The sequence below is a fragment of the Callorhinus ursinus genome, unplaced genomic scaffold (genome assembly GCF_003265705.2).
Source record: "Callorhinus ursinus isolate GAN/ISIS: 27379988/994484 unplaced genomic scaffold, GSC_fseal_2.0 scaffold2, whole genome shotgun sequence".
Classification (NCBI taxonomy): Eukaryota; Metazoa; Chordata; class Mammalia; order Carnivora; family Otariidae; genus Callorhinus; species Callorhinus ursinus.
This window is the reverse complement of record NW_027397064.1, coordinates 107,529,748-107,542,635: the sequence shown is the minus strand read 5'-3', so window position 1 is coordinate 107,542,635 and position 12,888 is coordinate 107,529,748. Positions and strand designations below refer to the sequence as shown.

Sequence of the window (12,888 nt, the reverse complement as noted above, 5' to 3'; positions counted from 1 at the left end):
CATGAGTGTGTGTGTGTGTTTGGCGCTGGAGTCTGGAGGCTCTCTCTCCTCCCTGAGACCCACCTGCCTGGGGCTGCTAGGCCCTTGCCTGGCCTGGATCCCAGCTTGCATGCGCTCTGAGCTACTGTTGGTTTCCCTTTCTCTGGTTTTCTCTCCATTTCCCCTTCCTCATTCTGGCTTCTCCTTGCTCAGCATCTCCTGGTCTCTGCTCTGCTTCTCGCCTGGCTCTGCAGCCTCCTTGTGGTTCCTGCTGCCTTCCTACCATGGCTGGGGGCTACTGAAGGGCCGTGGGCAGGAGCCCCACGAGGAAGTGTGTGTGAGTGTGTGTGCATAGACTCGTGGGTGAGCAGCAGCACGTGAACATGAGAGTATTGGGTGTGCCTGCGGCCTGCGCATGGGAGCCTGGGAGTGTGCAGACGGTTGCCGCGTGGGGGGCCTTGGTGCTGGGGAGCATTCTTGCCTCCTGAGGATGGAATGCTGTTCCTGGCTCTTGCCCAAGGCTTGTGTTTCAACATTTATCTTTCTTCAAAAGTCTTGGAGCCTTTGGGAAGCTGTAAGGGAAAGCCTGATGTGCGGCCATCCTGGTGCCGCAGGAAGGCTAAGGAGTTTTATTGGCCAGGGACACTCCGCTGTGTCTTCTGGACTCACTTTCTGGGACCCTGGGCTCTGCTCCTAGGTAGGAGCCTCAGTGGTTTCTCCCTACTGCCGGCCGCAGCGGGGCTGGAGTGGGGCCACACTCCTTCCCAGCCAGGTCAGGCCCCTCATTCTTCCCCTCTCCCCATGGCACAACCCAAAAGCACAGCAGCAGCTCTGGGGCCGCTCACCGTGGCAGGCTGATCCCTGGGAGACCCCCAGCCTTTGGGGGAAGCACAGCTGCCTGCTCTGAAGGCAGAGCCGCCTGACTGCTCTGTGAGTGAGTTCACCGGGCTCTCCGGGAGGAGGGGCAGACTTTGCTGGGGCTGCATGCTAGATGAGAAGATGCAGCCACTTCCTTGTGCCCAGGGGTAAGAGCCACAGCCCTGGAGGGGCACCCAGTAGAAAGGACCAGGAGTCAGGAGCCCTGGGTCTGGCCTTGGCCAGGCAACAGGCTACCTCCGCACCCTTGCCTCCCTCTTCTTTCTCGTTAAGTGAGAGTGCCAGGGGCCCACTGTAGAAGAAGGGGCCAGGGGACGATGGTCCTGGGGAAGGGGCTCAGCCTGCAGCACAGCAGGGTTCAGCAAGGCTGGTGGGGTATCCTCAGGCCAGACTTACCTGTTGGAGCCCATTGCCTCTGCCACTGCCACCACTCAGTCACTGGCCAGAGCAGCCCATGGGCAGTGTGGCCTCAGCTGGGACACAGTGATGGTCTAGCTCATTTGCCACAGCAGGTGAGATCTGAGCCACATGTTCACAGCCACCGCAAAGCCACAGTGTCCTGGCTTTGCTCCTTCTTAGCCATGTGGCCGAATTACTTAATGTCTCAGCCTTACTTTTCTTATCTCTAAAGTAGGGCTAAGAATATGTAGCTTAGGACATGGCCTCAAGATTAAATGAGATACTCAGGAGCAAGGCTACCCAGTAGCAATGAACACACCTCCCCCTGAAGACAACCAGGGCCCCTTGGAGAAACGGCTGATTCTAGGGGCAGAGGCAACGTATCAGAGGGTGGTGGGCTTGGGAGCCTACCTCTCTTCTTTCTTGTGCTCTCTTGCGGGTGCTGCTGGGGGGTCCTGCCCAGCCCCTGGGTTGCCAGAGGGTCTGAGAGGAGCATGGGAACAGGCTCAGGCCACTAGTGTCAGGGCCCATGCCGTGGGTCGAGGGGCCCTGCAGCATAGGAACAGGGGGAACAGGGGCCCGGCTCTTCAGTGCCCACAGAGCTCCCTAACATGGCCCGCCCCTGCTCTGTGTGGCAGAGATGGAGGAGAAGGAGGCAGCCAGAGCTGATCACAGAGAGAAAGCCCCAGGGTGACAGGGAGGGAGCCAGAAACCCAGAGCCCATGGGCAGAGGGGGCAGAATATGCCAGACTGGCATGTCTGCCTGGGGGAGGGGGCAGCTCTGGCCTTTCGCCTCTTGGAGTGTCTCCCTCAGAAGAGGGCCCAGCTGTGTGTGCTGAGTGATCTGTGGGAAAACCTGCCTGCCCATCTGTCTGTCGGTCTGCCTGTCCTGCCTGTCTGGGAGGTGTGTGTGAGGTTCGAGGACGTGCATCCTGTTGCTGTGGTCCCCCGGACCGCAAGCTCTCCTGGGAGGAAGCAGTGAGGTGGCAACGCCCAGCCCCCCGGGTACAGCTCACTTCGCCACCAACCCTGTCAGAGGCAGCGGCCAGGCAGGTGCCGGGAGGAGATGATGAGAAAGGTGAAGGTCTGATGGGGGTCTCAGCAGCTGTGCGGTGGGTCCTTGGAGGGGAGCTGGATGAGGCCCCTCCCCACCGCTTGTGTGTGTGAGTGTGTGTGTGTGTGGGGGGGTTGGGGTTCTGGGAATGTTCGGGGGCTGGTGTGAGTGGGTCCCCATCTTGGCTGGCTGTGTGAGATGCCTCTGCAGCAGCCATGTCAAGGGGTGCTATAGTTGCTGGAGGAGCCCTTAGCTTTCCTGTCTGGCCCAGAGCCTGGGGACCAGGGCTGACTGGGAACATGGGCCCTGCCTCCCTTGGGCTTCCCTCCTGGGCCCCTGGACTTGGCTCTGTTCCCCAGCCTTGGGTCCTAGAAAGCACTCCTGCCCTGTGCCATGCCATTCAGATGTGAGTGTGTGTCCCCTCAATGCAGGAGAACCCGGTCCCTCTCTGGAGGAAGGAGAGGTTAGAGCCCCTGGGAGGGGATTGCCCTGAGTTCAGGGCTCCAAGCAGGGCCACCCACTGTCAGCCCATTGGGTGAGTGCCTGCAGACATGCTTATCCACACTGTATCTGCTGGGCTGGAGTGCCTTGTGCTCGGTAAGGCCTACTGGGTGCCCCTCCTCCAGTTTTGGGGTCTGGGAGTGGCAGAGAAGCTCAGAGCTTACTCCTGAGTGTAAGACCTTAGGCTATGTGTCCTGATTTATCTGTACTCACCTGCCATCTGTCACATGCAGGTGAAGACGCTCACCTGTAAGAGGGAGTGCTTGGTGACTGTAAAGTGCTTTGTTCAGTGCTCCGTGAGTAGTAAGTGATCAACTGCTCCTAGTTCAAACAAGCCTGGCCCCCAGAGACCTTCCTGTTCCTCTGGGGTTGGTGGTCATGCAAGTGTGACTGCAGAGACACAGGCGCCTTGTCCCAGGGGTCATTTGCTGGCTGGGAGGAGGACAGGTGAGGGTTTGGCAGGACTCCCCATATGGGCCATGGGAGTGGGATGCTCTGGGCTGTGAGAAAGGTCACAGCAGAGAGGCTGGGGAAGGGGCACCTCCCTCCTCTGAAGCTCCCCCTGAGCCCTGGTGAGTCTCCTACCCTGCTCAGGGAGGGGCTGCTGGCCCCGGGTCACGGCCCAGGCTCAGTGAGGCTGAAGTGTGGATGCTGTCAGAAGCGGGTTTGTTTCTGCCACCAGCTGCCCGGCCCTGCCCTGCCCCGGACTGTCCCTTCTGAGGCAGATGGGCACCACTGCTATCTGGCTGGGCTGAGGACGTGTTGAGAAGGGGTGGCACCGACGAGGCTTTCTGGACTGCTGGCCGCTGGGCTGCTGAACCGTCCCTACTCCTTCCCCCTGGGCTAACACCAAGGTGTGGCAGGGCCTGTGCACCTGTCCTCTGTCCCATTGTCAGAGAGGCTCCCTGTGTTTATTACAAAGGGAGACATGTGTGACAAGTGTGTAAGTGTGTGTGACACCAGAGTGCCTGGGGCCCTCCCCCTACATAACCCTGGACAGACAGTGGGAATCCTGCCTCTCGGCCACCAGGCCCTCCTGCCCACCTGACTCCTGCTTATCCTTTGAAACCACCTTGGCTGTCCTGCATTCTCTGAGCCCCCCGGGGAGCTGGCTCCTCTGGACACCCAGAGTCCCCCTGCTGCTCTCAGTGGTCTGTGTGTGAGCTTGGCACAAGGAAGCCCCACTAACCGTGTATTGAAGGGGTGGAGCACCGGTGCCGCTGAGGCCCATGGCCATGGCCACAGCTTCCCTCTTGCTGAGTAGAGGGCTGAGTGCATGCATGTGTGTCCTAGGGTGAAGGCACTGGTGGGGGCTGAAGAGTGCAGCCTTGGGGCCTCTCCTGGGGATGGGGACAGATGGCAGCATGGCTGAATAGCTTTCAGGTGGTGGGGAGGGGATTGATCATGGTCTGGGGCTCGCCAGCAGCTGATCAGGCAGGGGTTCCAGTTACATAGGGTGGACAAAAGGAAGCTAGTAGCGGGAGGTTGTGGGATCTTACTGGACTGAATTTTGTCCTGGTGCCTCTTTGAGGCAGGCACGCCCAGCTTGTTTCTCCCCCTAGTAGCCATTCCAGCAGTGCCTTGAGGTCGGGGACCCAGACTGTGTGCCCTCCTTCTGTCATCTATAGAATGGGGGGTGGGTACAGTGAGGATTAACGAGGCCAAGGCCAGCACGCACTCCCGCACATTTTCTCAAGCCTTGGCCACACGGTGGTTACCGGTGGTTACCGTTTGAGGTGCGGAGAGGTTAAGCAGTTAGCCTGAGGTCATGCGGAGCCGGGATCCTGGCCCACTTTCCTGTGCTGGTCACTCCCCTGCACACTGCCTCTTCAGGCCCATGTCACCCAAGACCAGACCTCAGATTAATGTGAGTGCTAGCTCTAACCCTAGTTTTTTTTTTTTTTTTTTAAGATTTTATTTATTTTTCAACAGAGAGAGAGAGAGACAGCGAGAGAGGGAACACAAGCAGGGGGAGTGGGAGAGAGAGAGAAGCAGGCTTCCCGTGGAGCAGGGAGCCCGATGTGGGACTCGATCCCAGGACCCCGGGATCATGACCTGAGCTGAAGGCAGATGCTTAACGACTGAGCCACGCAGGCGCCCGCTCTAACCCTAGTTTTAAGGGTGACCTTTCACGGTGAGCTTTCTGGCCATGTGTCAGGCTGGGTACCTTCTGTGCACAACCTTTCCATTTTGCAGAAGAGGATCCTTCGTCTGGGAGATGGGATGTTTTGTTCAAGGTCTTGATTCTGTCCTCACAGCTCACAGCTTAGATTAGCCAGCAGCCACCAAGAGCAAGCGGTGTGTCGGGCCTGTCCCCAGCCCTCTGCAGGAGCTGGGAACATGGAAAAAGGCTGGACACCGTCTGTGACCTCACACTTTTCATATGGCTGGGGCAGAACCAGAGGCAGACGCATGGGCACATTACGGAGTAGTGAGGAGAGCAGGTCCCCGGCCCTAAGTGCTCTGGGGTGTGTTGGGGAGAGAGAGGGCAGGGGCAGCTTCACGGGGGTGTCATCTGAGTCTTGGCTCAGATGGGTGGGTGGGTGACCAGACAATGCCCTTGAGGCTCAGAGAGAAAGTCCCCTTTCCCAGTGTCTTCTCACTGCTGGGCCTGGCTCGCTGTGGCTGGCCTGACGATCTCCCTGGTGGAGCACATCACCCGGTTGGGGAACCGGGGCCAGGTGTGCGTGTCTGGGTGCAGATCTGGGGGCTTGGAGCCCTCGGGTGCTCTGGTGGCAGGACTGGGATTAGGGACTTTTTGCTGACTGCGTACATCTCCTCAGGGAGAAGAGAGGAAGGGGGTGGATGGGGCCACTTCCCAGTCCTCCTGTCTTGAGGCCCGACCAGGCCTTGATCCTGCTTCCTGGGAGCCTCTTGCCCACTCCAGTGGCCTCTGTTGACTTCTGGAAGTTCTTTTCCACCTGGTGTTCCACTTCTGTCTTTGGAGGTGATGGGGCCAAGGGGCTGGCGTCTGATAGTGGGGTGAGTCACCCACTCAAGCTCCATGCAGAGTGGGCCAGGCGCCTCCACAGCTCCACCCCGTTTCCACGGGACCAGCTGGGTATGGTTGCCAAGGGGGAGGTGAGGGGGGAGCCCGTGGCTGGCAGGAAGTGCTGATTTTCTTGCTCATGGTGGTTTTGTTTTGCTTTTTGCCTCTCACCTCAGTCTCAACCCTTGGCCTGCAGCTGCACTTGCCCAATAAACTGTGCTGTGACCATTGCAGCGCAAAGTTGTTGGCGGGCTCCTCTCCCATGCCTACCCCTGCTCCTCCTGCTGCGTATATCTTCCCTCACCATCCTCTGTGACTTATGGTCCCCTCAAGCTATTTGAAATTCCCTGGTAACGTACCTCACATCTCTCTGGTCTCCTCGCCTTTGCTGCATGCTCTCCCAGCTATTGAGCTGCCCCTTCCCCTAGGAAGTCTTCTCTGATTGCCCAGGCTGTATGGGCTCTCCGCCCCAGGCTCCTGCAGTGCCGTGTGCTTCCCTCTGTCTGGATCCATGTCCAATTGATGTCTGCTACCCCAGCAGAGGGGCCCATGGCTGTGCACAGAGCCGGCACTTGGTGAGGTGGCTAAATGAACATGCTGAGAGAAGGTCTGAGAGCCGACGGGCCTGGCTGTGGCCCCCGAACCTGCTGAAGATGGTGCAGCAGGCAGCCTAGGCCATCCTAGGACCAGTCAGGGCTGGGAAGGGTCCGGGCTCTCTGTTCTGGGACAGGGCATCCCTCGGTTCAGGCTGCCGATTTTCCCTCCGCCTGCCACCCCCACCCACTGCCACCTTTCTTATTCCTTTTTTTTTTTTTTTTTTTTTTTACATTTTATTTATTTATTTGAGAGAGAGAGAGAGAGAGAGAGAGAGAGCATGAGCATGGGGGAGAGGCAGAGGGAGGGAGAGAAGCAGACTCCCCAGTGAGCAGGGAACCCGATGCGGGGCTCAATCCCAGGATCCCGGGATCACGATCTGAGCCGAAGGCAGATGTTTAACCGAGTGAGCCACCCAGGTGCTCTTTCCTTCTCCTTCTTGTTGGGCTTTGGCCACTGCCTCTGCTGAACATCTCAGTGCTGTCCTTCTGCGTCCTAAGGAGGTGCTGTAAGTGGGACTCTCTCTCTCCATCTTGGTCTCTGCCTACCCCTCTTCCGGCAAACCCACCCCACCACTGCCTCAGCTTCCCCTTTCTTTCTTTCTTTCTTTCTTTCTTTCTTTCTTTCTTTCTTTCTTTCTTTCTTTCTTCTTTCTTTTTTTCTTTTCTTTTCTTTTCTTTTCTTTTTCTTTTTTTTTTAAAGATTTTATTTATTTATTTGACAGAGAGAGAAAGTAGGAACACAAGCAGGGGGAGTGGGAGAGGGAGAAGCAGGCTCCCCGCTGAGCAAGGAGCCTGATGTCCGGCTCGATCCCAGGACCCGGGGATCATGGCCTGAGCTGAAGGCAGACGCTCGACGACTGAGCCACCCAGGCGCCCCAGCTTCCCCTTTCTGCACCCTATCTCTCTTTCTCTTTGCCTGCCCTCCCCTCCCCTGTTGCCCTTGCCCTTCCTCGCCTCCACCCTCCCATCATACTTCCTCTCAGGCTCCTAATCCAGCTCCCTTTTCCAAGTCTTTCCCCTCTTCTGGCCCTGGGTCTCTCTGCCACTACCCAGCCCTCTCCCCACCTCTGCCCTCCCCTCCCACTCTCCCCACACAGCTGAGAAATCACAGCTGTGACTCATCAGGGGGAGAGTCTGCCTCTGAGATGTCTAGTTGGGGGTAGAGCAGGTAGCTGTGAACCTGTGTGTGTGTGTGAGTGTGAGTGCCAGGAGGGGGCCCAGCTTGGCCCTCTGGGCTGTAGAGAAGGGAGCAGGTCACATCTGAAAATCTAGTCAGATTGCGTGCTGGCTCCCAGTGACATGAAGAGCCTGACCCCTGGCCGCCGCTCGCTGCCTTCCGTGTCCTGGGGTGGTTACCTCCTGCTCAGGGCTGCTCTGCTCCTCCCTCTGGTATTCCTGAGTCTTGGGTCCAGGAAATGGAGTCATGTGGGTCGGTGGGGCTGCCCTTACCTGGGCCCTCTTGTGCTCAGCTCACTTTTTAGCCACCAGGGTTGGGGTGGAGCCCCCAGGGGTGCAGTGTGAGATCAGCAAGGAGGGGTGCCTGACCCCTCAAGCTGTCTTTGAGGGTATCCCCCTCCTCCTGGTTTCAATCACTCCAGCAAGCCTGAACTAAGCTCCTCCGGTTGGCCTGTACAGGATGAGGAGGTCTCAAGACTTGGTGGACTCAGGGTTGCTTTTGGGGATCACAGCAGCCACGAAACCTTCTGATGGTCCCAGTGCCCTGGGCTGCGTGATGCTGGCTGTGGGCCCCCAGGACGCTGGCTGGGGTGGGAAGCCATCTGTGGTATTGGTGATTGGGCACTCTTGGTTTGGCCACCCTCTTTCTCATGGTAATGCTTCCCTTCTCCCGCTGCCTTGGCAGGTCCTCCAGAAACTGGGAAAGGCGGATGAGACAAAGGATGAGCAGTTTGAACAGTGTGTCCAGAATTTCAACAAGCAGCTGGTGAGTGTGGGTGGCCTTTGGCCTTAGGGAGCTTGTGCAAAGTGGAAGTGAGGCTGCCAGGTAAAAAATGTCAAGAGCTGAGTTTGTGGAGTTAGAGAGCTGGGAGAAGGGGCCAGTGTGGGCTGGCAAAGTCACGGAAGACTTCCTTGAAGAGGGAGCACTGGCTCTGGGCATGGACCAAGGGCAATAGGAGGGAGGGCTGGGGGTATCATTAGGTCTTTGATAAGGCATATGAAGGCCTGGGGCAGGTTGGGGGGGGCGGTAGGGGTTGTGGGGGAGTGGGCCAGACTCTGGAAAACCTCAAATGTCAAGGCAAGTGGGAGCTAAAGAAGCTTCTTGTGAGGAGAGTGGTGTTTGCAGAGTTTACTGTGGGAGCAGAGCAGACAGGATCTGATTTGAGCACCTGCTGAGCATGGCCTATGGATGCCTCCCAATAGCCCTATAAGGTATCCAGTATCATCGTTCCCCTTTGATAGATGAAGAAGTTGAGGCTAGAGAAGTTGGGTAATTTGCCTAAGGCCATCCTGCTTTGGGAGTAGATTTAGATCCATACTTGTTTGGTTCCAAAGATTGCAATGGCACCCTTACCAAGTTCCTTTAGACAGTTCAGAGACCAGTGACAGAAGGGACTTAATCAGATTGGCAGCCTGGGGGCAGTGGTTAGATACAAGGGAGGACTTCCTGACTGAAGGACCCTGAATACCTTAACTGGGATGTCCCTGAAACCTTTTCCCTCACATAAATCTGCTAAGTCTAAAATTGGCCACTTTTTTTTTCCGTGACCCTGCGATCAAGACCTGAGCTGAGATCAAGAGTCAGACGCTTAACCTACGGGGCCACCCAGGTGCCCCTAGAATTAGCCATTTCTGTGGCTGTATCTGAAGGTATAGAAGGGAGGAATGAGGAATGAGACGGCCCTGGTGGTCCTCCCCTCTCTGGGAAGGGCCTGGTGGCAGGGAGTGAGGGAGAGCTGGGCCATGGCCCTGTGCCTTCTGCAGGCCGGCCCCCAGTGAGAGCAGATGGGGATGGAGGCCAGCAGGGGCCACAAGGAATGGGAATGGGCATGGGGGGTGGGGTCACGGTCTAAGCTGTGCTCGGAAAGGGGCCAAATAGGCCCAGACTTGGGGCTGGGAAGGACCAGGCCTCTCCCTACTCCTCGTTTATGCCTGAGCCCTCTGAAAGCACTGAAGGTGCCCACCAATACCTCTGCAGCTGGAATTAAACCTGGGGGAGGGGGCTTTCTTTGGAGAACTTTGACAGTCCACTGGCCAGGAGCTGGGAGCTGGGGAGCATGCTGGGAGAGGGAGGAGGGTATGCTAGGAGAGGCCCATGGGCCATGCTGGGAGAGAGTAGGGGAGCATGCTGGGAGAGAGTGGGAGGTATGCTAGGAGAGGCCTGAGGGGCATGCTGGGAGAGTAGGGAGCATGCTGGGTGAGAGTGGGGGGCATGCTGGCAGAGGACTGGGGAGCATGCTGGGAAAGGGCCAGGGGGCAAGCTGGGAGAGGCCCAGGGAGCATTCTGGGAGAGGGCCAGGGGGTAGGGGACATGATGGGAGAGGGCCTGGGGACATGATGGGAGAGCGCCTGGGGTTGGGCGGATGCACGATTGAAGAGAGGGGTGCGGAGAGCAGCTGGGAAAGTCTCCAGGGCCAAGTCCACTTTCGCCTGCCAGAGGAGCTCAGTGGAGAGGCTCCTTAGGGCAGGGATGGGAGCGCTCATGGCTGCTTGTCCCCCAGGCCATGAATGGGAGGTGTTTCAAGGCCCGGGTATGTGCCATGTCAGAGCCATCTACTGCCCCTGTGGCCCTGGGAGAGCCCCTGCTCCCTGGGTGTCAGTTTTGCAAAATGGAGGCTTGGACAAGAAGACTGAAGTCTTTGCTTCTGACTCTTTCTGCTGAAAGCCCCTGGGGTACGTCCCCTACTCAGCTGGTTTCCTCAGGTTATGGGATGCTCTGAAAGTCTTTTAGGGAATCACTGTTTCTAGAGTCCCTACTCTAGACTAGGTACTGCTTGTGTTTTACAGACCTGAACCTTGCGTTCCTGAGGTGGATGCTGATAGTCTCTTCATTTTATAGAGGAGGTACTTGAAGCTCAGTGGGGTTAAGTGACTTTTCCAAGGACACACAGTGTGTGGTGTCCAGATCTGTCTACTCTCAGGTCGGCTCTCTGGAGCCGAGCCGCAGTCCTGAGGATGACTGGCTGGGCTGGGGAGAAAGATTAGGGCAGCTCCTGAGCTGGGTGGGGGTGATGGGGCTGCCCCATCAGCTGGGCTGTTTGGCGGAAGGCGAGCAAAGTACACGTCTGGGAGCTGAAGTTCCCTGTGGCCTGGCCCCAGTGCTGGGGCCAGAGCGTTACTGTCCACTTTTGTCCCTCAGAGTCACCCCCTCTGGGCCCTGGCTCTGGACAAGGAGTCACTCAGTGATCCTTGGGCAGAGGGGACAGGCAGTGAGGCCAGTGCTGAAGATAGTCAGTGCTGGTGGCTCCCTGGAGGTGGACATGGGGTGGGCACTTGAGCTGGGGCTCTGTCTGCCTTCAGGTTAGGTGGGGTGGCTGGTTTTTCAGGGGCCAAGTAAGAAGGGGTAGATTTGAGGTCTCATTTAAGACTTGGGTAACCCTCTCTTGGGGGTTAAGGCAGCCAGGTGGTTCTGGATTTGATGGGTGTGTAGGGGTGTCTGGAGACCTGGGCTTGGGCGACCCTGGGAAAGGTGGGGTGGAGGCTGAGTGTGTGAAGTCTGGAAGCTGAGTGTTCTCCTGCTCTTTATCTTTGAACACCAAGCGCAGTGGGCCCCATGCTAGTCGGGGACTAGGCTGGCAGGGGATATGGGCTTCAAGGAAGCAAATCTCCTACCCCTTCCTACAGGTGCCCTAGGTGAGGGCGTACGTCACCTTGCTGTCGCCGGCTATCACAAGGGACAGGTTTCATAGCCCTTCCTGGGTCCACTCAGCACCTGTCTTGGCACTTCTGCCCTCTGTCCCTGCACTGAGAAACAGCTTGGCCCACTCAGAGGACCCAGGATAGCTCCCAGGAAGGCCTGAGTTGAACCTGAGCTGGGGGGTAGTGGAGGGGGGAGGTGAGTGGGCCAAGCTCTTCCCCCTGGGACCACCTGTATCTTGCACCCCAGGGCTCATTATTGCTTGTCTGTTGCTAAGGTGGGGCAGGTTGGGTTCCTTCTTGTTCTTAGGGCCTGCTCTGCTCAAAGAGGGCATCCCTGGCTATTGCGTGAAGATCCTTTGGAATGGACTGCAGAGGGGTACAAGTCAGCTGGGGCCAGAGGGAGTCCTGCAGGAGGGATGTCCCTGCCGCTTAGACCCACTGGGAAGATGAGGGCTTGGGTCTTCAGACCACTGATGGGGGCTGATGTCAGGGGAGGCAGGGAGCACACTTTGCAGGAAGGTGCAGCAGGGATGTGGGGTGCTGGCCAAGCCACCCCTGTGGATTTTCACTAGGTGTTGGTACTGGGTTGTGGTGTCCTTCCAGACTCCTGAGTCCAGAGCCAGGAGAGCAGGCTGAAGGGACTGTGCTCCAGAACTTCATTCTTCCCTCAGCTGCTCTTCAAGGAGTGTGTTAAAGCCCTAGGAACCTCCAGAGAGTTGTTTCTCAGGTGTCCTATCTGAGGGCCAAGGGAGCCAGTTTGGGAGCAAACACACAGGTTCTGTGCTGGCCTGACTGGGCGCTGCCCTGCAGGAGGCAGCTGCATGGGGGAGGGCTGTGCCTGATCCTGGGGACTGACTGGGGAGTGTGGCTTAGGGGCCCAGCTGCAGTTGGCACATGTGAGGCAGAGCTCTGGGTAGCCCCTTGCACATCTGTGCCCAGTGTGCCTGCTCACAGCGTGGCCTTGTTCGGGAAGCACAAGGGGCCCTGGTACTGCCTGAGGCCCAGGCAAGCACAGCAACCCGCCCCTTGGGAGACTCCTTCCTCAGGGTGCAGAGTAGACAGGCGCTCGCAGGATGGTGGAGAGGGGAGTGAGATGACAGAGGCTTGGCAGGAAGAGAAACTGAGTCTGGAAGATTCTGTGGCATCAGATGAATGCAATAGCCTCGAGTCATGAACACGTTTGAATCCTCATCTCCATCACCAAAGCATCAAGAGTGGGATGGGCCCTTCCCCATTCCCAGTCGCACAAGGCCCACATCTGATCCCTGATGGAATTCCAGAGAGATTAGGATGCTGTGGATTGGCCTTTAATCTTTAATCAGCAGGCCTCCATCTTTGAAGTTCCTCAGAATTCCGTGTGGCCAGGGTTCTCTAGGCTATCTGTGGTCTGTGGGGATTGAAGGAATTTTGGAGAGGGTTTTTTTTTTTTTTTTCCCACCACCCCTTGTTTCTTTGTTTTTTTCTAATTGTACATCTTATGCACTGCCTTGGAACCCTCCCTGCATGACACCTCTGTTGTCTTCTGGAAGCACCCGTCATGATAAACAGGCAGCTCCCTGGAGGGCCTGAGTGCCCAGGCTGTGGGGGTTCTCACCAGTTCTACCAGTCTGTGTTGCACTGGGCAAGTCACTGAACCTCTCAGCTCCCTCGTTTGTCAGGTGGGGACAGTGATGCTATGG

The 12,888-nt window shown here is 57.5% G+C and overlaps 1 protein-coding gene across 15 annotated transcripts in view; it reads left to right on the top strand.

Moving 5' to 3' along the window:
- BIN1 (bridging integrator 1) overlaps positions 1-12,888 on the top strand; it is a 55,613-nt gene that overhangs the window by 19,267 nt on the left and 23,458 nt on the right. For 13 of the 15 annotated variants that reach the window (XM_025857746.2, XM_073885331.1, XM_025857753.2 and 10 more), the window contains exon 2: positions 8,256-8,336. In XM_025857746.2, the coding sequence (XP_025713531.1) occupies positions 8,256-8,336 (81 nt within the window). Of the gene's footprint in view, positions 1-2,259; positions 2,333-8,255; positions 8,337-12,888 lie in introns of those variants that run through there. The other 2 variants (XM_025857739.2, XM_073885320.1) reach the window with 1 other exon arrangement.